Consider the following 27,463-nt stretch of genomic DNA (forward strand, 5'->3'; position numbering starts at 1 on the left):
AAAGTGGTAAACGAAGTCCGCAGAAGGACCTGGAATCATTAGTACTTACTTCTTGATCACTGTGGACTTCGAGAGAACTTCTTTTGAGACATAACCTCCACCTAAAAGATAAAGGAACAGAAAACACTTCGATCATTTAACAGAGTAACAGAGTTGGAAGGGACCTTGTAGATCATTTAGTCCAACCCAACAACCAAGCAGAAAACTCTACACCATTTCTGACAGAGGGCAGTCCACTCTCTTCTTGAAAGCCTCCAGTGATGAAGTTCCCACAACTTCTGAAGGCAACTTCTGTTCCATGCGTTGGTTGCTCTCACTGTCAGAAAATCCCTCCTTATTTCCAGGTTGAATCTCTCCTTGTTCAGTTTATTTATTTATTTATTTATTCATTCATTCATTCATTCATTCATTCATTCAATTTTTATGCCGCCCTTCTCCTTAGACTCAGGGTGGCTTACAACCTGTTAGCAATAGCACTTTTGAACAAAGCCAGCCTATTGCCCCCACAATCCGGGTCCTCATTTGACCCACCTCGGAAGGATGGAAGGCTGAGTCAACCTTGAGCCGGTGATGAGATTTGAACCGCTGACCTTCAGATCTACAGTCAGCTTCAGTGGCCTGCAGTACAGCATTCTACCTGCTGCGCCACCCCGGTTTCCATCCATTGTTCCTTGTCTAGCCTTTGGGTGTTTTGGAGAATGGAATGGAATAGAATAGAATAGAATAGAATAGAATAGAATTTTTTAATTAGCCAAGTGTGATTAGACACACAACGAATTTGTCTTGGTGCATATGCTCTCAGTGTACATGAAATAAAACATTTATCAAGAATCATGAGATACAACACTTAATTATTGTCATAGGTACAAATAAGCAATCAAATCATAGAACAGAATTAGAAAGTAATAGAATAGAAATTGAATAGACATTGAATAGAATAGAAATAGAATAGAATAGAATTTTTTTATTGGCCAAGTGTGATTAGACACACAAAGAATTTGTCTTGGTGCATATGCTCTCAGTGTACATGAAATAAAACATTTATCAAGAATCATGGGATACAACACTTAATGATTGTCATAGTTACAAATAAGCAATCAAATCATAGAGCAGAATTAGAAAAGAATAGAATAGAAATTGAATAGAAATTGAATAGAATAGAAATAGAAATATAATAAAATAGCATAGCATGGAATGGAATAGAATAGAATGGATTTTTTTTTATTGGCCAAGTGTGGTTGGACACACAAAGAATTTGCCTTGGTGCAGATGCTCTCAGTGTACATAAAAGAAAAGATAAGTTCATCAAGAATCATATGGTACAAAAATTAATGATACTCCAGATACAAATAAGCAATCAAATCATATTGGAAACCAGTCAATATAAATTGTAAGGATACAAGCAACAAAGCTACAATCCTACAGTCATTGCTGCCCACCCATAGCCTGGTGACATAGGTGAATCTTAAGACTCTTGCAGAAGGCGAGGAGGGTGGGGCCAGTGCGAATCTCTGGGGGGAGCTGATTCCAGAGGGCCGGAATCAGATGGTTGACGGGACCTGGAGAAGGCCAACTCTGCGGGACTTAACCGGCCACTGGGATTTATGTGGCAGAAGGTGGTCCCGTAAGTCAGTGTTTCCCAGCCTTGGCAACTTCAAGATATCTGGACTTCAACTCCCAGAATTCCCCAGCCAGCGTTCACTGGCTGGGGAATTCTGGGAGTTGAAGTCCAAATATCTTCAAGTTGCCAAGGTTGGGAAACACTGTCCTAGGGGACAATCACTTCACTATGAGCCAGCAGTGTGTAGCAGCTGCCAAAAGAGCCTAGGAAGTAGCTCGTGTTCTGTTTTCTCTCTGGGACATCCAGAAAAGTCGCCCCATGATGGCTGTTGAGAAGTTGCTGAGAGAACCTGTACAGGAAGTCCCAGGCTTACAACGGTTCATTTAGTGACCGTTCAAAGCTACAACAGCGCTCAAAAATATTGACTTCGGATTCTTTTTCAACTCTTATGATATTTTCAGATATTGGTGCCCGCCCGCTCGCCACTCTTGTCTTAACAACAACAATAGTAACAACAGCAACAACAACCACAGAGTTACAACAACAACAACAGAGTTGGAAGGGACCTTGGAGGTCTTCTAGTCCAACCCCCTGCTTAGGTAGCAAACTCTACATCACTTCCACTTGTCTACTTTATTAGTCACACCGAAACTCCTGTTAACCCCGAGGTTATAAGGATGCTGGGACATGTAGTTTAATCATGAGCAGGAAAGCACCAGGTTGGGGAATGCAAGTAGATAGATCTGGGTGAAAGTCAAAAAGAGAAGATATACCAATTATTATACACAAAGCAATAAAAGGGGCACACAAATACGTAAGAGCAATAAGTGTCTTACTGCTCTTACGTAACTATTTGTGTGCCTCTTTAATTGTATTGTCTATAATAATTGGTATATTACAGTCACTCATGCCCTCATCACCTCGAGGCTCGACTACTGTAACACTCTCTACAAGGGGCTACCTTTGAAAAGTGTTCGGAAACTTCAGATCGTGCAGAATGCAGCTGCGAGAGCAATCATGGGCTTCCCTAAATATGCACATATCACACCAACACTCCGCAGTCTGCATTGGTTGCCGATCAGTTTCCGGTCACAATTCAAAGTGTTGGTTATTACTTATAAAGCCCTTCATGGCACCGGGCCAGATTATCTCCGGGACCGTCTTCTGCCGCACGAATCCCAGCGACCAGTTAGGTCCCACAGAGTTGGCCTTCTCCGGGTCCCGTCGACTAAACAATGTTGTTTGGCGGGACCCAGGGGAAGAGTCTTCTCTGTGGCGGCCCCGACCCTCTGGAAACAACTCCCTCCAGATATCAGAGTTGCCCCCACCCTCCTTGCCTTTCGTAAGCTTCTTAAAACCCACCTCTGTCGTCAGGCATGGGGGAATTGAGACTTTCCCTTCCCCCTAGGCTTATAAAATTTATGCATGGTATGTTTGTATGTATGATTGGTTCCTGAAATTGGGGTTTTTAAAATTACTTTTAATATTAGATTTCTTTATATTGTCTTTTTACTGTTGTTAGCCGCCCCGAGTCTGCGGAGAGGGGCAGCATACAAATCTAATAAATAAATAAATAAATAAATAAATAAATAAACAAACAAACAAACAAACAAACAAACAAAAAATAAAATAAAATAAAATATAAAATAAAATAAAATAAAATAAAATATAAAATAAAGTAAAATAAAAAATAAAATAAAATAAAATAAAATAAAATATAAAATAATAAAATTAAAAATATAAATATAAATAAGTAAATAAATAAATGGTATATGTTCTTTTTGTAGAAAAGGCAAAGACGTGACGTTGACTTGGCCATCCCCATCTACCCAGTCACATGACCACTAAGCCACACCCACTAAGCCACGCCCCAAGAGCCGGTAGGGGGGGAAAGTTGAACTTCACCCCTGGCAAGGTTCATACTCACGAAGGTGGCCAGACGAATTCGGGGGCCAAAAGCAATTAGAAGGATTGGCCAACCAACAAGGGAAGCTTTCATTCCTTTTCCAACCGGTACACAAAGGAAGCAGTGTGGCAAAAATCTTGGGAGAATCCCCAGAGAGTGGTGGAAGAGAATGAATCTTTGGACATTTCACTGAAAAACTGTCTTTTCCTCTTCTCTTCTCCCCCCACCCCACTCATTTACGCACACAAGCACACACTATTAGAACAGTGTTAAGTGACCTGCACAGCCAGAATTGGAGAAATATGTCTGGGTTGGGTTGCTGAATCGGTCCCAGCTGCTACTTTTAGCTTCACCAATGAAAACGAGAAGGAGGAACCGAAGAGAAGCATCAAGGGTAGGGAAACACCACCGCAAACCATAGTTCCCTCTAAGCTGAGCAGTGAGCAATCGTTCACTTAAAAATCATCATCAACTCAGAGTTTTCCAAACCTGCCCAGAAGCCGAGAGGGAAAGAGTGAGAGGGAAGGAGAGAGAGAGGAAGAGAGGAAGAGAGAGAAACAGATAGAAAAAAGAGAGGAAGAAAAAGAGAAAGAAAAAGAATGGGAGTAAGGAAGAGAGAAAGAAAATCAAAATCTAGTTTGAAACTAACTCAACTATTTAAGTGGCATTTTGATATTGATAGAGTTGCCCTATTATGAGCTCACTGTTATAGACACACAATACATTATTTTATTTTGAAATTCTCTGAGGCAAAACAGGGTGGGTTTTTTATTTGATATTTGTTTGTTTGTTTGTTGTTGTTTTTAAATTTATTCTTTGTCCAATATACAATACATATGAGAGAGAATAGACATTAAGTAGTATATATAAAGATAGGAAGTAAAAAAGAAGTGAAGTCGATAGGAAGAGAATATATATAAAGGAGAGAATATATAAGATAAAAGGGATAAGGAAAGACAATTGGACACGGGACGGTAGGCACTCCAGTGCACTTATGTACGCCCCTTACTGGCCTCTTAGGAACCTGGAGAGGTCAATCGTGGAGAGTCCAAGGGGGAAGTGTTGGGGGTTAGGGGTTGACACTATTGAGTCCGGTAATGAGTTCCACGCTTCGACAACTCGATTGTTAAAATCATATTTTTTACAGTCAAGTTTGGAGCGATTAATATTAAGTTTGAATCTGTTGTGTGCTCTTGTGTTGTTGCGGTTGAAGCTGAAGTAGTCGTTGACCGGAAGGACGTTGCAGCATATGATCTTGTGGGCAATACTCAAATCGTGTTTTAGGCGCCGTAGTTCTAAGCTTTCAAGGCCCAGGATAGTTAGTCTATTTTCGTAGGGTATTCTGTTTGTTTGTTTGTTTATTTGTTTATTATTTCTGTGCTGCCCAGTCCCAAAGGGACTGCCGCTCAGACACTATACTTTTCCGCCCCCCCCCCCCCCAAATTAGAGGAAACACTGCCGCAAACAGTGGCTACTCGCTGTCGCGATGCAAACTGGTGGTGAAATTTAAGTAGAACCCTCTCCTGCAGACAAGGAATAATGGATGGAACTTGAAGGAGGAGAGACTCAACCTAGAAATAAGGAATTTTCTGACAGTGAGAACAATCAACTGATGGAAGAGAAGTTGCCTTCAGAAGTTATGAGATCTTCAACACTGGAGACTTTCAAGAAGAGATTGGATAATGAAGAGAAGGACCAGGGGAGACAGGATAGCAGAGTTCTAATATTTGAGGGGCTGCCACAGAGAGGAAGGGATCAAGATGTTTTCCAAAACACCCGAAGGCCAGACAAGGAATAGTGGATGGAAACTGAACAAGGAGAGATTCAACCTGTAAATAAAGATAAATTTTCTGATAATCAACCAATGGAACAGAAGTTGCCTTCAGAAACATAGAAAGAAACATAGAAGACTGATGGCAGAAAAAGACCTCATGATCCATCTAGTCTACCTTTATACTATTTTTTGTATTTTATCTTAGGATGGATCTATGTTTATCCCAGGCAGGTTTAAATTCAGATACTGTGGATTTATCAACCACATCTGCTGGAGGTTTGTTCCAAGGATCTACTACTCTTTCAGTAAAATAATATTTTCTCATGTTGCTTTTGATCTTTGTGGGAGCTTCATCACTGGACGTTTTCAATAAGAGACTGGACTGCCATCTGTCAGAAACGGTGTAGGGTTTACTGCTTGGGTGGGGGGTTGGACTAGATGACCCACAAGGTCCCTTCGGACGCTTGTTAATCTGAATCTATCTAAGATGATCAAAGGCCTGCAGACCTAAAACATATGAAGAACGGTTGCAGGACCTGGGCATGGCCAGTCTAGTGAAGAGAAGGACCAGGGGAGACAGGATAGCAGTGTTCCAATATTTGAGGGGCTACCACAGAGAGGAGGGGGTCAAACTATTTTCCAAAGCACCTGAAAGCCAGACAAGGAACAATGGATGGAACTTGAAGAAGGAGAGATTCTAGAAATAAGGAGGAATTTTCTGACAGTGAGAACAAAAAACCGATGGAACAGAAGTTGCCTTCGGAAGTTGTGGGAGCGTCATCACTGGAGGCTTTGAAGAAGAGATTGGACTGCCATCTGTCAGAAATGATGTAGGGTCTCCTGCTTGAGTGAGAGGTTAGACTAGATGACCTACAAGGTCCCTTCCAAATCTGTTAATCTGTTAACACTTAAAACACAAGTGAAGAATCCAACATCGCTCACTTACCTACATGCAATGCAGAGCGAGGACAAAAGGACCATCGCAAAGAACAAGATGCCAGTGATGACCACCAACATCATGGTATTCTCTTCTTCGTCCTTGATGTCATTTGTGGGCGTCATCTCCGTCGTCTCGTTCTTGTACTCAAAGAGCATGGCGAAGCCTCGGCCGCGGTCGGTGGTGGTGATCAGCTCTACAATAACTTCCACCATCTTAAGAGAGGACCCAAAGGTCATGTTTTGGTTCAAGGGCGATTTGGTCCCACAGAAACGAGAAGAGAAAGTGATGAGGTCTGAGACATATAAGACATCGTCTGGACAAACATCAGCGGAGAACGATGGCGTGGAAGAGCTGTTCACCGGCAAGATCATGGTGGAAAGGGCAGCATCTTCTCCAAAAACCACCTTCCCAAAACCATTCTGAGGACCTTTGCCATTTTCCTTATCAGCAGGGTAGTGAGCAAAGAATATTTTGTCCAACAAGTCCTCCTTCTCCTGTTTTCCACCTTGTCCCATCAAAGTGTCGTTGATTCTTTCCTGGATTGGAAATTGACTTGATTGAGTGACAGCTTTGGGTTCTCCGCTTGGATGGAATTCTTTCCACTCAAGGTTTTGAGAAGTGGCTTCTAGAAGACCCTCAATGAGATCCGTTGAGTCAAGATCAGGATCAACCGAAGCCTTGGTTGGAAAGACGGTGCTTGAATATTCTGAGGGTTCTTCTCTGGGGGAAGAATCCTTGTTTGTATTTTTGGTCAAAGAAAAATAGCCATCCCAGGCATTCGGGTCTTCACTGATGCTTTCAAAGACATCGAAGTCAAAGATCTCAAACAGTAAGTAGGACTTAGCCGGAATAAGAAATCGCCAGACACAATGCATGCCCGAGGAATAATTGTTGGGGAAGCCAGGAGATAAAATCAGTCCTCTTTCCCAGGAAGTGAACTGGGCCCCACAGGAATAATAGACCTGGAACAACAAGAAGGAGGAAAATTCACACAAAAGCATTCGCTCTTTCAACTGACCAAGTTCTCCCTCCTTTTGGACCCATCAGTTCTGAGTTGTTGTTTTTTTGCAAATTAACAGAGTTGGAAGGAACCTTGTAGGCAGTGATGGGCTACCAAAATTTTTACTACCACACTGTTCTGTCGGGCTCTCTGGTAGACTCCTCCCGAAAATTCACAGGTACAAATTTCAGACACACACACGTTTGAAAATTCAAAACAATGTTCTTTATAATGAAAATTCACTTAAACTAAGCCCTCTTTTTGTATAGCAAAGAGCACTCGTCTTCGAACAAACTGATAGTTTGTACAAGTCCCTTATCAGTTCTGTGATACTTAGCTTGCAGCTGTGAGGCAATTCACGGTCCTTCTTTTTTCACAAAGTGAAACACACTTTGCTCTGGTTTAGTTTCAAAGTGGGGAAAAATCAGCACACAAAAGGTCAAAGGCAGCAAAGCAGGCAGGAAACACAACGATCAAATAATCCTCCACAATGGCCAAACCCACAGCCCCACCCAACCACAGGTGGCCTCATTTTCTTTGATAATAATCTCTCAGTTGTTGTTGCCTATGCATCGCTCTCCACATGCGTGGCTGTATCATTAACTCTTGTTCTGAATCCAAGGAGGAGCTAGATAATTGATCTCCTTCTGAGCTGTCTGCCCCACTCTCCTCCTCCCTGTCACTCATGTCTTCTTGGTCAGAGGAGCCTTCATCAGCAGATTCCACCGGGGGCAAAACAGGCCTGCAGCATGTGGATGTCTCCCCCACATCCACAGTCCTTGGGGCAGGAGCTGGGCCAGAGCTAACCACAACACACACTATGGGCTTATGCATTTTGTTTCAACATCTTTCAGTGCAAATTGAGTGCTCTGGGGTGGAGCTCCATTTTCGCTACCCCACTGTGTCCCCCCCCCCAGGTCTGGGCAATAGCCCACCTATGATTATCTACTATATATACAGGGTATGTACACACACATATGCACAGCTCTTCTAAAATGATACACATTCAACCTCATTTACTGCAATAGGAAAAACATACCCAGAGTCCTGAAGGGGGGAAAAAGAAAAAAAAAACCAAAATTTTGCTACCGGTCTTGCGTACCTGACCATACCTGTAGGAGCCCATCACTGCTTGTAGGTCATCTAGTCCAGTGTTTTTCAACCAGTGTGCCGTGGCACACTAGTGTGCCGCGGAACATGGTTAGGTGTGCCGCGAGAGGGGAGAGAGAAAGAGAAAGAAAGCAAGAGAGAGAGAGAGAAAGAAAGAGAGAAAGCAAGAGAGAGAAAAAAGAAAGAGAGAGAGAAAGAAAGAAAGAGAGCGAGACACTGAGGGAGAGACAGCAAGAGAGGGGGGGAGAGAAAGAGAGAGAGAAATCAAGAGATAGAGAGAAAGAAAGCAAGCAAGAGAGAGAGAAATAGAGAGAAATAAAGAGTGTGAGAGAAAGAGAGAGAGAGAAAAAGCAAGAGAGAGAAAGAGTGAGTGAGAGAGAGAGAGAGAGAAAGCAAGAAAGAGAGAGGGGAGAGGAAGGGAGAGAGAAATGAGAGAAAATAAATAAATGAGAAAATGACTGAGGCGGAGAATGAAAGGAAAGAGAGAGAAACAAAAGAGAGAGAGAAGTGACTCTTGATTTAAAGCATATGATAAAAAGCACCCAAAGAATAAGAGAGGAAAAAACACAGCCCTCACCTGTTTTTGGAAATGGTTCAAGTGTGTGTATACACACACACACACACACACACACACAAGGGGGATATAATATGTATAATATGTGTTGTCTTAGAGTGTCATTTTGTGTCATTTTGGTTGGTAGTGTGCCCCAGGATTTTGTAAATGTAAAAAATGTGCCGCAGCTCAAAAAAGGTTGAAAATCACTGATCTAGTCTAATCCCTGCCCAAGCAGGAAACCCTACACCTTTGATGGCGAACCTAGGCTCCATGTTTCAGACTTAGAAACATAGAAACATAATTACTGTGGATTTACCAACCACGTCTGCTGGAAGTTTGTTCCAAGGATCTACTACTCTTTCAGTAAAATAATATTTTCTCATGTTGCTTTTGATCTTTCCCCCAACTAACTTCAGATTGTGTCCCCTTGTTCTTGTGTTCACTTTCCTATTAAAAACACTTCCCTCCTGAACCTTATTTAACCCTTTAACATATTTAAATGTTTCAATCATGTCCCCCCTTTTCCTTCTGTCCTCCAGACTATACAGATTGAGTTCATGAAGTCTTTCCTGATACGTTTTATGCTTAAGACCTTCCACCATTCTTGTAGCCCGTCTTTGGACCCGTTCAATTTTGTCAATATCTTTTTGTAGGTGAGGTCTCCAGAACTGAACACAGTATTCCAAATGTGGTCTCACCAGTGCTCTATATAAGGGGATCACAATCTCCCTCTTCCTGCTTGTTATACCTCTAGCTAGGCAGCCAAGCATCCTACTTGCTTTCCCTACTGCCCGACCACACTGCTCACCCATTTTGAGACTGTCAGAAATCACTACCCCTCAATCCTTCTCTTCTGAAGTTTTTGCTAACACAGAACTGCCAATGCAATACTCAGATTGAGGATTCCTTTTCCCCGAGTGCATTATTTTACATTTATCATGTTTCAGCTCCAGCGCACGGGCCAAATAAGTTTCGGCCTTTCCCAAATAAGTTTCGCCCTCCAGACAGTTCATGGAATCTTTCCAGAAGCCCTAGAGGCAAAACGGAGAAACCAGAAGTTCAGAAAAATGCACTTCCGGTTTGCCGTCATGCTCCGGAGGGTTCAAGGGAGCTTCCTGAAGCCCCAGAGTGCAAAAAACAGCACAATGGGCAAACCAGAAGTACGTCTTCCTAAACGTCCAGTTTGGCCATTTGGGCATATTTTTTTCACCTAACAGGGGCACTGCAGGGTATGTGTGCGCATATATGGTGGAGGGGAGGGGTGTGGCCACATGCACACATGCTAGCATACCCACACACATCATTTTGGCACGGGAACCAAAAAAAGTCCGCAGTTAGTTTGGGGAAAGATCAAAAGCAACATGAGAAAATATTATTTTACTGAAAGAGTAGTAGATCCTTGGAACAAACTTCCAGCAGACGTGGTAGATAAATCCACAGTAACTGAATTTAAACATGCCAGGGATAAACATATATCCATCCTAAGATAAAATACAGGAAATAGTATAAGGGCAGACTAGATGGACCATGAGGACTTTTTCTGCCGTCAGACTTCTATGTTTCTATGTTTCTATGTCACTGCCCTACATCATTTCAGACAAATGGCAGTCCAGTCTCTCCTTGAAAGCTTCCAGTAATGAAGGTTTTCAACACTTTTTCCAGATTGGATCAGGTCCAAGGGTGGGCAGCAGGCAGGACAGGGTGGAACGCAGTTCTACCGGCAGAAATGAAGATGCATGCACAGCTCCAGCTGATCAGCGGCTGTCACTTCCTGGATTGCTGGTCTCGGCTTGGCTCTCCTTTTTTCCCCCTGCTGCTGTATCTGCGCTCCTCGCTTTTTTCCTCTTTCCTCCTTCCTGGCCTCCAATGAGCTTCCCTCTCTCCTGCCTGGCTCCCCCCCCCCAGCCTGAGGTGCAAGCAGAAGGCGTGGGTGGAAGCGGCGCTGGCAGCATTTATGCTTCTGGAAGCACCCGTTCGCCTAGCTACCCAGCCTAAGTTGGGGGGGGGGGACGACCCAGGAAGGAGAGCGCGGAAATGCAGTGTGCATTGGTTACAGATCAATTTCCGGTCACAATTCAAAGTGTTGGTAATGACCTATAAAGCCCCTTCATGGCATCGGACCAGAATATCTTCGAGACCGCCTTCTGCCGCACGAATTCCAGCGACCGATTAGGTCCCACAGAGTCGGCCTTCTCCGGGTCCCATCAACTAAACAATGTCGATTGGTGGGCCCCAGGGGAAGAGCCTTCTCTGTGGCGGCCCCGGCTCTCTGGAACCAGCTCCCCCCAGAGATTAGAACTGCCCCTACCCTCCTTGCCTTTCGTAAACTCCTCAAAACCCACCTTTGTCGTCAGGCATGGGGGAATTGAGATATCTCCCCCGGGCCTATATAATTTATGTATGGTATGTTTGAAGGTATGTCTGTTTAAAAATGGGGTTTTCTTAACTATTTTAAATTTTAAATTGTAAATTATTAGATTTGTCATGAATTGTTTTATTGTGTTGTGAGCCGCCCGAGTCTATGGAAAGGGGCGGCATACAAATCTAATAAATAAATAAATAAAGCAAATTGTCACCCCAGCGAGTGACACTGGTAAGGTTGTAAGTCGAGGACTTAACAGTTCACTTGAACGATGATGATCGTTCAAGCCACTCCCACCTGGTCACATGGCTGGCAAGCCACTACTCCTACCCAGTCACATGACCACTAAGCCACACCCACAAAATAAGCCACACCCACAGTGTGGCAGTAAAAAGTGTGGCTGCCCATTACTGATCAGGTCCCTTTTTTTGTTCTCCCCAGGCTTCAGAGCTTTTCTAAGAGCCCGGGTCGGCGAAAATGGCCTTCCCCAGCCCCCGGAGGCCTTGCGGAGGCTAAAAATGACCTGGTTGGAAGTTGTGAAACTAGCCATTTTTGGCCTCCGGAGGATTTCCAGGGGTGGGGAGTGGGAAAGGCTGTTTTCGCCCTCCCCAGGCTCAAAGGCTCTGGAACTTGGAGAGAGCAAAAAACATGTGTCATCACGTGCCAGGAACAGAGGTCATGCACATATGCAGGGGGGGGGGGTGAAAGGAATTATAGTTGTGGGCACACATACACACTCTTCCCCCCCCACCACCAAAAAAGCTTCACCATTGCTGATATATACAAAAACATTCATGGAATTTCAGCTCCGACTCAAAAAACCATCTAAATCCTCGTTTATTTTCCTATCCTGCTCGCGATCAAACTTGGATGGAGCAAAGTTATCCATTAACAGGACTTTCTTCTAAACGCCATCCATTTTCTGGCATTCATTGTGGAGGAAAGAGTGGAGGTTTTTTTCTTTTAAAAAAAAGAAACTACAAAGGGATTAAGTCATTTTTAGTCTGCTTAAACACAAATGGATCTTGGCAAGAGAACAGAGAAGTCACGCAGCGTTTGTGTCTAAGCCCAGATGTGGAAATAGTGCAAATTCTTTCCCCCTCGGTCTGAAATTAAACTCGCTGGAGAATAACAGAGTTGAAAGAGAGCTCCAGAGGTCTTGTAGTCCAACTGGTCAGGCATAGCATCCTGTCCAATCTCTTCTTAAAAACCACCATTGATGGACACCCACAACTTCTGGAGGCAAACCTAAAGCCCTTCTGGAGAAAAGTTATTTTTTCCCCCTGTTTCACACACACAACCCTTCTTTTCCACATCATGGTTTGTTTGCACTAAATTATATTGTTTGGCTTTAAACAAGGATTAAGCCAAGATATTTGACTGTCAGAAGAAGAGGCAGAGATGAAGCCCTCTTCTCCAATCCAGGGTAAAGCAGGACTTTCAGGGCTGATCCCAAAATTTCATAAAGCTTTTTCCCGCAAAGTATTTTTTTAAAGTTTTTATCCACAAATAGAAAAACAATACAAGTCAAAAAGAATAATAAACGACTATTACAAACATATAATTAAAAGAAAGAAGAAAAAAGGAAAAACCTGGCGGACGAAGAGAAAGAGAAACGAGAAAGAAGGACAGAGAGACAAAAAGAAAAGAAAATAGAAGAAAAAGAAAATAGAAAAAGAAAGAAAAATGGTTACATAGTATATCATTTCCATTTTGTTTGCATTCCTGGTGAATCAAAAAGCAAGCTCTATACATCTCCTTATTGCTTTATCTAATCCATATATCAATTGCTTACATTTTTATTGTGTTATTTATAGTTATCAATTACATCCATATATTATTTATTATTTTATTTATTTATTAATCAGATTTGTATGCCGCCCCTCTCCGCAGACTTGGGGCGGCTCACAGCAATAATAATACAATGTAAACAAATCTAATATTTAAGTTAATTTAAAAAACCCCAATTTAGAAACCAATCATACATACTAGCATACCATGCATAAATTTTATAAGCCTAGAGGGAGGGAATATCTCAATTCCCCCATGCCTGACGACAGAGGTGGGTTTTAAGGAGCTTACAAAAGGCAAGGAGGGTGGGGGCAACTCTGATATCTGGGGGGGTTGGTTCCAAAGGGTCGGGGCCGCCACAGAGAAGGCTCTTCCCCTGGGTCCCGCCAAATGACATTGTTTAGTTGACGGGACCTGGAGAAGGTCAACTCTGTGGGACCTAACTAGTCGCTGGGATTCGTGCAGCAGAAGGCAGTCCTGGAGATTTACTTATTTATTGGTTATTTCTTCTGGTTTCAAGCCATTCATAAAGATTTTCCCAAATTGTGTAAAAGTCTTTTTCTTGTTTATTTTGTAGTTCAAAAGTGAGCCTGGACATTTCAGCGCAGTCCATAAGTTTGTTTATAATCATATTGTCTGTTGGGAGGTTATTATCTTTCCACATTTGGGCATAGGCTAATCTCGCTACAGTTATTATATGAATGATCAGGTAGTATTTTGATTATACGTATTGCCCTCTAACAAGCCCTAGAAGATAGGTCTCTAGTTTCAATTCTAAGTCAAATTGCAGGACAGTGTCCCCTTGATTTTCGCGGATTCGAACTTCACGAAAAGTCTATACCACGGTTTTTCAAAAATATTAATTAAAAAATACTGCACGGGTTTTTTCCCTATACTACACTTTTTCCCGCCCCATGACGTCATATGTCATCGCCAAACTTTCGTCCGCCTTTAATAAATATTTTTTTAATAAACTTTAATAAATAAACGTGGTGAGTAATAGTCTAAATGGTTGCTAAGGGAATGGGAAATGGTAATTTAGGGGTTTGAAGTGTTAAGGGAAGGCTTGTGATACTGTAGTGTATTTACTTCCGTATCTCTACTTCACGGAAATTCAACTTTCGCGGGCAGTCTCGGAACGCAGCCCCCACGAAAATTGAGAGAACACTTTACAGTGATCCCTCGATTATCGCGAGGGTTCTGTTCCAAGACCCCTCGCGATAATCGATTTTTCACGATATAGCGGTGTGGAAGTAAAAACACCATCTGCGCATGCACGCCTTTTCCCCATGGCCGCGCATGCGCAGATGGTGGAGGCTGGGAGCGACGAGAGTGCGGAAGCCGACAGATTGCTTTGAATGCCGGCTGCCCCCGCCCCCCCAGCACCCGCCGTTTGTCGCTCGCCTGTCCGCCGTTTGCCGCTATCACCGCCTTCCCCACCCAGAGTTGAAGTCCCGGGGATGGCAAGGAGGGAGGGAGCGACGCGGGTTAAGCCCTCTACGGCCTCTTTAACACTTGGGCAGAAGTCGCACTCCTCCTCCGGGTGATGGAAAAGACGCGGGTACTCGGGAGCCCAGGCGCCCCGCTCGAAGTGGAGGAAAGCAGGCAGTTCCCGGGGAGAGAAAGCAGACACTGGGCTTAGAGGCGCCCGTCCCAGCGGAGCAGATGGAAACGCTCCGCCTGCGTATCGCCATCCCCGAAGATACGCAAGCTCTCCCCCACCACACAAACACACACCCCCGCCCGGCCAAACTCTCCCTCCTGCCGCCCCTTGCCAGCCGAGCGCCTCTTCGGCTCCGGTTACTTTCCCCGTGGGGCGGGACAACCCTGCCACCAGGCAAGTGGTTCCTGTTCAGCGCCTTGTTCCCGGCCAATGGTAGCGCCTCCAGCCTCCTCGCCGCTCGCTCGCCCGCCGCTACCGCCCCTCTCACCGCCGAGTCCTCCTGCAGCAGCGCTGGCGGCCACCGTTCCCCGTAAGCACCCGCCCGCCCGCCCGCCACTTGCCCGCCCCGCCCGCTCGCTCGCCGCTACCCGCCCCCTCTCACCGCCGAGTCCAGCGCTGGCAGCCACCGTCCCCCGTAGGCACCCGCCCACCCGCCGCCCCCCCTGAAAGAGATGAGAGAGGGAGGAAGAGAGTGTGAGAGAGGAAGAAAGAGAGAGAGAAGAGTGGAAGGAAGAGAGAGAGAAATGATAGAAAAAAAGAGACAGAGAAGTGACTCTTGGTGATGACGTATGACGTCATCGGGTGAGAAAAACTGTGGTACAGTATAGCAAAAAAAACAGGGAGTATTTTTTAATTATTATTTTTTGAAAAATCGCGATATAGCGTTTCGCAAAAATCGAGATCACGAAAATCGAGGGATCACTGTATATCAATTTCCTCTATACATTATCTGGAACTCTAATGCAAGTGATGGCAATTGGCAAACCAGAAGTTTGGAAAATGCACTTCCAGTTTGCCCTTATGCTGGTTTTTTTACAATCTGGGACTTTAGGAAGCTTCCCTTAACTCTCTGGAGTGCAAAAACCAGCACAACGGCAAACCGGAAGTGCGTTTTTCTGAACTTCCGGTTTGTCTCTTGGGCAATTTTTTTTGCCTCCGAGCCTTCCCTGAAGCATCCAGAGGGCGAAACGGCCTTTTTCAAGGCCGAAAATCAGCTGGCGCACTGGAGCTGAAATATGGCAAAGTCTCGCGTGCCCTCCGATATGGCTCCGCGTGCCACCTCCATGTGGCATGCATGCCATAGGTTTGCCATCACATCACGGGAGTAGATTATTGTTGCATTCTCTCCTGCTGCTTTGCCTTTCGTAAGCTCCTGAAAACCCACCTATGTCGCCAGGCATGGGGAAATTATTATTATTATTATTATTATTATTATTATTATTATTATTATTTATTAGATTTGTATGCCGCCCCTCTCCATAGACTCAGGGCGGCTTACAGCAATGATAAAAACAATATATAATAACAAATCTAATAGTTAGAGTCTAAAATAACAATAATACATTTAAAAAGGCTAAAAAGCAAAAAACTCCAATATATTAAAAAACATACATACAGTCATATCGTACATAAAAAACTACATAGGCAGGGGGAGATGTTTCAGTTCCCCTACGCCTGACGACAGAGGTGGGTTTTAAGGAGTTTACGAAAGGCAAGGAGGGTGGGGGCTGTTCTAATCTCTGGAGGGAGCTGATTCCACAGGGTCAGAGCCACCACAGAGAAGACTCTTCCTCTGGGTCCCGCCAAACGACATTGTTTAGTTGACGGGACCCGGAGGAGACCAACTCTGTGGGACCTAACCGGTCACTGGGATTTGTGCGGCAGAAGGCGGTCTCGTAGATACCCTGGTCCAGTGCCATAAAGGGTATTGATATATCCGTCAGCTATTATGATTTATGTATGGTCGATTTGGGTTGTATGATTGTTTTTTTATTATAAGGGTTTTAAATACTGTTTTTAATATTGGATTTGTACTGTGTATATTGTTGGGTGTGAGCCGCTCCAAGTCTTCGGAGAGGGGCGGCATACAAATCAAAATAACAACAACAACAACAACAACAATAATAATAATAACAACAACAACAACCACCAGCTGGATTTTATACGGTCAATGCAGCTGTCTCTTTATTAGGAAAAAGATGCAGGAATTGCTTCTGATCTTTGGGCTTAGCCAGAAATTATTTTTTTTCCAAAGTGCCAAATTACCTGAGCTTAGCTGACATGTTTTTCTCTTGTTGATTACAGCTTCGGATGCCAACCAAGATCTGTCTGGTAATTGTATGGCAAGGGAAAATTGTTTGTGAGTCAACGAAGGCCGGCTTGCTCAGAAAAGGTGTGGCTATCTTCACAACCGTCTTCAACACAAAACAGTTTGTTGTTTCCTCCTGAGAGAGTCTTTCCCTTCCTCTTCCTAGTCCTTGACTTACAACCTCAATTTGGAGCCAGAATTTCCCTTGCTAACCCAAAGCGCTTGTCCAGTGAGCCACGGTAATGCAGTGGTACCTCTACTTGCAAACTTATTTTGTTCCGTGACCAGGTTCTTAAGTAGAAAGGTTTGTAAGAAGAAGCAATTTTCCCCATAGAAATCAATGTAAAAGGAAATAATGTGTGCGATTGGGGAAACTACAGAGAGGGTGGAGGCCCTGTTTCCTCCTGGGAGATTCCTAGGGAGGCCCCACGGAGGCTTCTCCCTGCCTTTTCTGGACCTGTTTCCTCCTAGGAGATTCCTAGAGAGGCCCCACGGAGGCTTCTCCCCGCCTTTTCTGGCCCTGTTTCCTCCCAGGAGAGGTTCCTAGAGAGGCCCCACAGAGGCTTTTCCCCGCCTTTTCTGGCCCTGTTTCCTCCCAGGAGATTCCTAGAGAGGCCCCATGGAGGCTTCTACCTGCTTTTCCCAGTTACAGTTTTGGAGGCTCAGTTTGTAAGTGGAAAATGGTTCTTGAGAAGAGGCAAAAAAATCTTGAACACCCGGTTCTTATCTAGAAAAGTTCATAAGTAGAGGCGTTCACTGTATTATCATGGTTTGTTTGGGGTTTCTTTGACCACGGTTAAGCGAATTGCTGCCGTTGGTAAGTGACTCCTGCGGTCATTAAACAAACCCAGCTTCCTCTACAGTAGTCCTCGACTTAGCAACAGTTCAATTAGTGACTGCTCAAAGTTACAAAGGGTAATGAAAAAAAGTAAGTGACAGGACTGTTTTTCATGCTGTTTTTTACAGCCTTCTCTGTGGCGGCCCCGCCCTCTGGAACCAACTCCCCCACGGAGATTAGAATTGCCCCCCCCTCCTCACCTTTCGTAAGCTCTTTAAAACCCACCTCTGCCATCAGGCATGGGGGAACTGAGATATTCTTTCCCCCTAGGCTTCTACAATTTATGTATGTTATGTTTGTTTGTAGGGATGTTTGGTTTTACAATAAGGGTTTTTAGTTGTTTTAGTATTGGATTTATATGATGTTTTTTATTACTGTTGTTAGCCGCCCCAAGTCTACGGAGAGGGGCGGCATACAAATCCAATAAATAAATGAATGAATGAATGAATGAATGAATGAATGAATGAATGCTTACGAACCGTTGCAGCATCCTCGCACTCATGTGGTCAAAATTGAGACACCTGGCGACTGGCTTGTATTTATGCCGGTTGTAGCCTCCCCAGGATGTGTGTTTTTGTCTGTGTGTGTCACGTGATCCCCTTTTGTGACCGTCCAGGGGAAGCCAGCTTCACTTAACAACCGTCTTACTAATTGAACAACTTCAACAACCGCTTCGCTTAACAAGTGCAGAAGATCATAAAACAGGGTTAAAGCTTACTTTAAGAAATGCCTCACTTAACAACGTGAGTCCACTCAACTGTGGTCATAAGTCGAGGACTGCCCGCACCCACGAGACATGTTTTCAGAGAGGGGCGGCATATAAATCCAATAAATGAAATGAAATGAAGTGTGGGAGGAAGAGGACCGGCAACGAGATAAGTTAGGAACCGCACCTGCCGTGGTGAGAAAGGTCATGAAATGGGACAAAACTCACTTTGAAAAAGTTGGGTTTGTTTGAGGTCATAAGTCAAAGACTACCTGTACTCAATGCAGAAGCTGTATTTTATTCCTGGAGACTTGGGAGGGGGGAAAAAGATAAGTGTGCAATACATTTAAAATGTTTGATAGATGTTTTCTTATCATCCAGGCAGCCTTGTCTAAATCAAGCAAAATGAGCCAAACTGAAAAAGCTGGGTTGCTGTATCAGAATAACAGAGTTGGAGGGGACTGACTTTTCTTTCTTTCTTTCTTTCTTTCTTCCTCCTTCCTTCCTTCTTTCCTTTCCTTTCCTTCCTTTTCTTCCTTCCTACTTTCCTTCCTTCCTTCTTTCCTTTCCTTCCTTTTCTTCCTTCCTACTTTCCTTCCTTCTTTCTTTCTTCCTTTCTTTCTTCCTCCTTCTTTCCTTCCTTGCCTTCTCTTCCTTCCTTCTTTCCTTTCCTTTCATTCCTTTCCTTCCTTCCTACTTTCTTTCCTTCCTTCCTTCCTTCCTTCTTTCTTTCTTCCTTCCTTCCTTCCTCCTTCCTTCCTTCCTTCCTTCCTTCCTTCTTTCCTTCCTTGCCTTCTCTTCCTTCCTTCCTTCTTTCCTTTCCTTTCATTCCTTTCCTTCCTTCCTACTTTCTTTCCTTCCTTGCCTTCTCTTCCTTCCTTCCTTCCATCCTTCTTTCTTTCTTTCTTTCTTTCTTTCTTTCATCAAACATGTACAAGCTAGTAGATATTGGTAGCCAAGTAGGTACCGGTAAATTAGGCAATAGGACAGGGACAGTAGGCACAATGGTGCGCTTATGCACACCCCTTGCAGACCTCTTAGAAAGAGAGATCTACTGTAGACATTCTAAGGTTAAGGTTTTGGGGGTTTGGGGAAGAAACCCCAGTGTCAAGTAGTGCACTCCAGGCATCAATCATTCTGAAGTTGTATTTTCTGCAGTCATGTTTGGAGTGGTTTACATTAAGCTTGAATTGATTGTGTGCTCATGTGTTATTGCGGTTGAAGCTGAAGAAATCATTGGCAGGTAGGACATTGTAGTAGATGGTTTTATGAACAGCATTTAGGTCAGATCGAAGGTGATGAAGTTCTAGGCTATCTAAGCCCCAAATTTCAAGTAAGGTATTCTGTTATGAGCAAAGGAGTGGAGAATTCTTCTTGTGAAATATTTTTGGACTCTCTCATGTATATTGATGTCTAATATTTATTATTTGGATTTGTATGCCGCCCCTCTCTGAAAACTCGGGGCAGTGGGGGTTCCAGAGAGGTGAGCTGTATTCAAGAATTGGTCTAGCAAATGTTTTGGTTAGTACTGTAATATTGCCAGAGATTAGATTAACAACTCTTAGTGCTTTTTTTTGGGCAATGTTGTTACAGTGGGCTCTACCACTTGGGTCATTGGTTGAGTACTCCAAGGTCCTTGACAGAGGTCGTGTCCTCCAAGCTTGTATTTTGTCTTCTGACTCTTTTTGCCGATGTGTTAAGACAGAGCATTTATTGGTTGAGATTTGAAGTTACTAGTTGTCTGACCATTCTGATACTCCTTGGTCCTAGGTTGCTTCTCTCCTTGATTGGGTTCTTCTAATTAATTTACCAATTTATAAATTTAGTGGTCTTGTCTTCAGAAAACCCAGCCCTGCAGATTCCCCTGCTTATAACCACAGCCCAGGAATCTGCTGAGAAAATTTTAAGCGAGGCTCAAATCAAATCCACGGGGAAAATTTTTTAGGAGAGGCTCTTTAGAAGTTGTGTTTTCAGAGCTCAGTTCCTTCCCTTCCCCTCTCCTCTCTCCCCACGCGGAGATGAAAACAGAAACTTGACTTTGTTTTCGAACAGTGCAAAGTAGACTTTCTTTCATGTAGGCCCCAGGACCTTCCCACATGTTGAGCATAGCTACAGAAGGCCATATGGATAAGAAAACAACCCACATGTGGGAAACGAAAGAGGCCAGGCCATAGAAGATAATTTTGATTGCTTCCTCTGAGTTTCAACCTCCACAGATGTCTTGAATAATTTAATTTCCCCCTCCCTGCTTCCTTTTAAGAAAGTTACGGACCACCAAATGCCAGAGTTTTCGATTGTACAGTGGTACCTCTACTTATGAACTTAATTCATTCCATGACCAGGTTCTTGAGTAGAAAAGTTTGTAAGAAGAAGCAATTTTTCCTATAGGAATCAATGTAAAAGCAAATGATGCGTACTATTGGGGAAACCACAAGGCAGGTGGAGGCCCTGTTTCCTCCCAGGAGATTCCTAGAGAGGCCCCACAGAGGCTTCTCTACCTGCCTTTTCTGGACCTGTTTCCTCCCAGGAGACTCCTAGAGAGGCCCCACGGAGGCTTTTCCCTGCCTTTTCTGGGCCTGTTTCCTCCCAGGAGATTCCTAGAGAGGCCCCACGGAGGCTTTTCCCTGCCTTTTCTGGACCTGTTTTCTCCCAAGAGATTCCTAGAGAGGCACAATGGAGGCTTTTCCCTGCCTTTTCTGGACCTGTTTCCTCCCAGGAGATTCCTAGAGAGGCCCCACGGAGGCTTTTCCCTGCCTTTTCTGGACCTGTTTTCTCCCAGGAGATTCCTAGAGAGGCCCCACGGAGGCTTTTCCCTGCCTTTTCTGGACCTGTTTCCTCCCAGGAGAAGCCCCACGGAGGCTTCTTCCCACCTTTTCTGGACCTGTTTTCTCCCAGGAGATTCCTAGAGAGGCCCCACGGAGGCTTTTCCCTGCCTTTTCTGGACCTGTTTCCTCCCAGGAGAAGCCCCACGGAGGCTTCTTCCCTGCCTTTTCTGGACCTGTTTTCTCCCAGGAGATTCCTAGAGAGGCCCCACGGAGGCTTTTCCCTGCCTTTTCTGGACCTGTTTCCTCCCAGGAGAAGCCCCACGGAGGCTTCTCCCCGCCTTTTCTGGACCTGTTTCCTCCCAGGAGATTCCTAGAGAGGCCCCATGGAGGCTTCTCCCTGCCTTTTCCTGTTACAGTTTCGGAGGCTCGGGTGTGTAAGTGGAAAATGGTTCTTAAGAAGAGGCGAAAAAATCTTGAACAAATCTCGGTGGTACGTGCACATGTGCAAGCCAGAGACATGGAGCAGCATGCGCAATTCCATTTTTACTACTGATGTGTAGTGTGGTGCGTATCGGGTAGCAACCCAATACTGCTGTAAAGCCTCCGAATGGAGAAGAACCGATAGACTCTATGGAGATAAAAGCAGGACCCTTGAGATCACTCTACTGAGTGGATCCCAGAATGTCAATGCTTTGTTGAAGGCATTATCCAAGGAGCAACTTTTTTCCTCTATACCAGTGATGGCAAACCTATGGCATGGGTGCCACAGGTGGCACGTGGAGCCATATCTGCTGGCACGTGAGCCGTTGCCCTAGCTCAGCTCCAATGGCCATGTGTGTGCCGACCAGCTGATTTTTGGCACTCACAAAGGCTCTGGGAGGGTGGTTTTGCCTTCCAAGGAGCCTCCAGGAGGATGGGCGAGGGCATTTTTACCATCCCCTGGCTCCACGAAAGCCTTTCGAGCCTGGGAAGGGTGAAACCCGAACCTACCGGGCCCACCAGAGATTGGGAAACAAACAGGCCGTTTCCAGCCTTCAGAGGGCTTCCTCTGGGGTGGGGGAAGCTGTATTTGCCCTCCCCAGACATTGAATATCGGTGTTGGCATTTGTGTGTGTGTATTCTTTGTCCAATATACAATACATATGGAAGAGAATAGACATTAAGTAATATATATAACGATAGAAAGTAAAAAGAAGAGAAGTAGATGGGAGGGAGAGAATATATATGATATAAGAGATAAGGAGAGAATATATATGATATATATATATATAATATAGATATAGATATAGATAAGGAGAGAATATATATGATAAATGAGATAAGGGAAGACAATTGGACAGGGGACAAAAGGCACACCAGTGCACTTATGTACGCCCCTTACTGGCCTCTTAGGAACCTGGAGAGGTCAATCGTGGAGAGTCTAAGGGAGAAGTGTTGGGGGTTGGGGGTTGACACTATTGAGTCCGGTAATGAGTTCCACGCTTCGACAACTCGATTGTTAAAGTCATATTTTTTACAGTCAAGTTTGGAGCGGTTAATATTAAGTTTGAATCTGTTGTGTGCTCTTGTGTTGTTGCGGTTGAAGCTGAAGTAGTCGTTGACTGGAAGGACGTTGCAGCATATGAATGCAGCATATGATAGCGCTCTTTCGGCACTTGAGGGAAAAAAGGTACGCCATCCCTGCCTTCTACAGTGGTCATTCTTGGTCATGTCGTTGACCCAACCTCTCTCTCTCCCCCCCCCCCCAATCTTTCCTCATTGTGGCGGCCTTTGTCGGCTACAAAACAACTCTACATCTATTATTATAAGCCAAAGGGGCCCATGTTTGGCATTATTTATTGCATAGATTTGGCTTCTATTATTTGCTGGGTTGATCTGGCAAGGGAGCTAATGCAGCAAGCTGTGATCTCGGCCTGGCTGCCAGATTTAATAGCTGAAATGTCATAGACTTTATTAATCAAACTGCATTCTTTGCTAATTGAGGGACATAGTTTCGGAGCGGAAGGATTTTTTCCCCTTCCAAATACTTTACCGAGCTTAGGAGCAAGGCTGGGTGGAAGAGGGGGATGGGCAATCCATCTTGCTTCACATGCTTTGTTATTAGGGCTGGTGTCCCCTACACAGCCAGATGTTGAGACTGGAGACGTGGTCCTCTTGCCCACCCGTTGAGGACCTGCGATAGACAGATGTTGCCATCTTTAGGGGGGGTGGAAGGTTTTGTTGCAGGATGTCAGCCGTTCCAAGCCAAGCTGCCTTCTGCAATTGACTCATGGGGGTTTGGTCAGTGCTGGTGGGGCTCAAGGGTTGCCCCAGAGATGTTTTTGGGATTGCATGCCGGGTGCCTGTCACGATGGGTGCCGTCTTTGCTTTTTTGGACCATAGTTGTTCTTCTGTTGCAAGTTGTATATTTTGTGCTTTCTCCCTGCGTCCTCCAGTTTTTTCTCTTCTATTCTGCTGTCTCCACCTAACGCCACAGCCACTAGCCAGTGTTTTTGTATTTTGTATCAACAACTGTTGTGGTGTTGTGTGGCAGGTGCTTGTTTGTCTGAATTCTAAAGTTCCAGAGCACTTTAGATTATTTTCTTTCCCCCTTCCCCTCCTTCTTCCTCCTCCTCCACCTTCTCTTCTTCTCCTTCTCCCTCCTCTTCCTTCTCTTCTTCTCATTCTTCCTCCTACTCCTTCTCTTCTTCTCCCTTTCCTCCTACTCTTTCTTTTCTCTTTCTCTTTCTTCCACCTCCTTCTCTTCCTCCTTCTCTTCTTCTCCTTCTCCTCCTCCCTTCCTTCTCTTCTCCTCCTCCTTCTCCTCTTCTTCTTCTCCCTTTCCTTCTTCTCTTTCTACTTCTTCTCTTCTCCTTCTCTTAGAAACATAGAAGACTGACGGCAGAAAAAGACCTCCTGGTCCATCTAGTCTGCCCTTATACTATTTCCTGTGTTTTATCTTATCCCAGGCATCTTATCCCAGGCATGTTTAAATTCAGTGACTGTGGATTTACCAACCACGTCTGCTGGAAGTTTGTTCCAAGGATCTACTACTTTCTTCTGCCTCCTTCTCTTCTCTTCCTCCTTCTCTTCTCCTCCCTCCTTCCTTCTCATTCTTCCTCGTACTCCTTCTCTTCTCCTTCTCTTCTTCTCCCTTTCCTTCTTCTCCTTCTACTCCATTCTCTTTCTTCCGCCTCCTTCTCTTCTCTTCCTCCTTCTCTTCTCATTCTTCCTCCTCCTCCTCCTTCTTGTTTCCTTCTCCTTCCTCCTTTTCTTTCTTCCTCCTCCTCTTCCTCCTTCTCATTCTCCTCCTCCTCCTCCTTCTCTTCCTCCTTCTCCCACCTCCTCCTCTGTGGTCCCACCAGTTCTTATTATTTCCAAGAAGATCAATAGGATACATGACCCTATTTTCCCCTTTCCGGCTCATTATATGATCCATCACTGGAGGCTTTCAAGAAGAGACTGAACAGTCTCTTTTCTGGAATGGAATAGCATCTCCTGCTCAAGCAGAGAGGGTTAGTCTAGAAGGCCTCCAAGGCCCCTTCCAATGCTGTCATTTTGTTAAGATGCTAGGTAGGAATTTTTCAATCAGTTATAGCAGTGTTTCCCAACCTTGGCAACTTGAAGATATTTGGACTTCAACTCCCAGAATTCCCCAGCCAGCAAATGCTGGCTGGGGAATTCTGGGAGTTGAAGTCCAGGTATCTTCAAGTTGCCAAGGTTGGGAAACACTGAGTTATAGCATCAACACAACTGAGATACAGGTAGGTTACATGGTGGGCACGGGTGAAATCCAGCAGGTTCTGCAGAACCTATAGCGGGAATTTTGAGTAGTTGTGAGAACCGGCAAACACCCCATCTGTCTGGCCCCCCATATTGGGGAGGGAATGGAGATTTTGCAATATCCTTCCCCTGAAGTGGAGTGGGAATGGGGCTTATAAATATAATTAATAAAATAATAAATAAATACATTTTGCACTATCATTCCCCTACCGCACCCACCAAGCCACGCCCACAGAACCGGTAGTTTTTTAAAAATGGATTTTACCACTGATTGTGGGGCCAAATCAACTCTAACTTTCATGCTTCAGTGGAGATTTAAATTCAGAACTACCACTGATATTAGATCCCCCCCCCCAAGAATCAAAACTAGGAAGCTAGCAACCCTTGGTCATTGGAGGGGAGGGGTGAATTAATTGCTTCCATCCCGCCGCAGGGGCCCCAAACTAGGCAACTTTAAGACTTGTGGACTTCAATTCCCAGCATTCTCCAGCCGGCTGGAGAATTCTGGGAGTTGAAGTCCACAAGTCTTAAAGTTGTCGAGTTTGGAGACCTCTGCATGGAAACCGCCTCTCCTCTCTCTCCATCCATCCATCCATCCACCCACCCATCCCTCCCTCCCTCCCTCCCTTCCCTTCCTTCCTTCAAGGTGGCTAGCAATTTCAGGGCTAACTAACGGTACAGCGAAGGCTTCCCAAGAGACCTCCAAGCGGGAAAGCGCGTTCCGGCGCCCCCGCGGCCCCCTGCCCAAATCAGCTCGGCTTCTTTTGGGGAGGAATTTGAAACCTAAACGAGTCCCGTCTGCCTTTTTCCTTCCTTCCTTCCCTCCCTGCTCCGAGGATCGTAAACAACCCCGAGTGGTTCCACCCCACCCGTTTCCCCCTCCCAATTTTCCTTTTCAATGAAACCCACATGGACTCTGTTTGGAGAGCCAAAGCTCCCCCCACGCCGCCTCTCTCTCTCTCCTCCGGCTTTGCCTCTCCCCTTCTGTTCTGCACGCAACTTTCCACCGAGCCCCAGGAAACGGAGAAAGATTGGGGGGGGGGGGGAGAAAAGTCACCCCGGCATGTCCGGATAACCCCCCCCCCTTCCCACTTCATACACACACTGCCCTGTTCCTTCCCTCCCGGCCACCTCGCCTCCAAAAGTATCGGCTGGGCGAAGCGTAATTACGCAGCGAAATCCGGCACACTTTGGAGAGGTGCCTGGGCTTTCGCGGGAGTCGGGTGAGGCTTTTTCCATGCAAGGTTGGCGTGGGGGGGTTGTTTGAAGGGGAGGTGGCGGCAGAGTTGGGAGGGGGTTCTTTTGGGGGTAGGAAAAACAGGAGAGAGTCCACGACGTCGGAGGGGTTTTTTGCAAAGGAGTGAAAAGCAGTGTTAGAGGAAGAGGAGGGCAGAGGAAGAGAAGCGGGGGTCTGAAAGTGGGGAGGGGAGAGAGAGAGAGAGATGGAGGGAAGGAGAGGAAGAAGGGAGAGGGGAAGGGAGAGACAGAGGTAAAGAGAGGAGGAGAGAGTTAGGAGAGGGGGAGGAAGAGACAGAGGGAAAGGGAGGGAAGGCGAGAGAGGGAGGGAGAGAGAGGGAGACAAGGAGAGAGAGGAGGAGGAGGGAGAGAGGGGGAGATAAAAGGGGAAATAAAGTGAGGGAGGGAGAGAAAGAGAAGGAGAAAAGGAAACGGGGGAGAGGGTAGGGGAGAAAGAAGGAGGAAAGGAGAGACAGAGTGGCCGAGGGGGTGGAAGGGAGAGAGAAAGAGGGAAATAAAGTGAGGGAGAGAGAGAGAAGGAAAGGAGAGAGAGGGAGAGAGATAGAAGGAAAGAAAGGGAAGAAATGAGAGGAGGGAGGGAGGGAGAGACCCCCTCCCCTTGGCAAAAAAAAATCCCCCTTCCCAGGGCTTACCTGGCCTCGAGCCCCCCAAGACCAGCACAGGGTGGCCGCTGTCAGCAGAAGCAAGCCGGCGGGACGGCCCATCCTGGCTTCTCCGGTTGGGACGCTGCCTGTTGGGCGAAGCAGCGGAGGCTCAGCCTCTTTCCGCCTGGGCGGGCTGGCTTGCCCGCGCCCGGCTCCCCTCTCCGTCCTTCCCCGACGCTGCCTGCTTCTCCCGCGCGGCCGCCCAGTCGCTTTCCTGGCCGCCTCCCCGGGGCGGGCGGGTCACCTGCAGGGGAGGGGGGGCTTAGAGATCTCTTCCCCTCCTCCCTCCTCTAGCCAGCCTTGTTGGGGGGGGGGAGACTTCTGCTAACGGGAGAAGGGGAGGAGGCGCCGCCGTTGGGCTTGGCCCGGCCAGCTGGATAGGGGGTCCCCCTTTGGCTTTCTTGGGGTCCTTTTTAATAATAATAATAATTATTATTATTATAATAACAACAACAACAGAGTTGGAAGGGACCTTGGAGGTCTTCTAGTCCAACCCCCTGCTTAGGCAGGACACCCTACACTACTTCAGACAGATGGCTATCCAACACCTTCTTAAAAACTTCCAGAGTTGTGGCATTCACAACTTCTGGAGGCAGGCTGTTCCACGGATTAATTGTTCCGTGGGGAAATTCCTCCTTAGTTCTAAGTTGCTTCTCTCCTTGATTAGTTTCCATCCATTGCTTCTTGTTCAACCTTCAGGGGATTTGGAGAATAGTTTGACTCCCTCTTCTTTGTGGCA

General features: G+C 45.5%; 1 protein-coding gene across 1 annotated transcript in view; it reads right to left on the reverse strand.

The window, feature by feature from the left end:
- LOC139173121 (uncharacterized) overlaps positions 1-26,963 on the reverse strand; it is a 33,509-nt gene extending 6,546 nt beyond the window's left edge. Inside the window, exons 1-3 of the mRNA XM_070762688.1 lie at positions 26,713-26,963; positions 6,188-7,143; positions 50-101 (exon numbers count right to left, since the gene is read on the reverse strand). Coding sequence (XP_070618789.1) covers positions 50-101; positions 6,188-7,143; positions 26,713-26,784 — 1,080 coding nt within the window. The 5' untranslated portion in view covers positions 26,785-26,963. The remainder of the gene's footprint in view (positions 1-49; positions 102-6,187; positions 7,144-26,712) is intronic.
- Between the last annotated feature and the right edge of the window lie 500 nt (positions 26,964-27,463).

Source organism: Erythrolamprus reginae, chromosome 10 (genome assembly GCF_031021105.1).
Source record: "Erythrolamprus reginae isolate rEryReg1 chromosome 10, rEryReg1.hap1, whole genome shotgun sequence".
Taxonomy (NCBI): domain Eukaryota; kingdom Metazoa; phylum Chordata; class Lepidosauria; order Squamata; family Dipsadidae; genus Erythrolamprus; species Erythrolamprus reginae.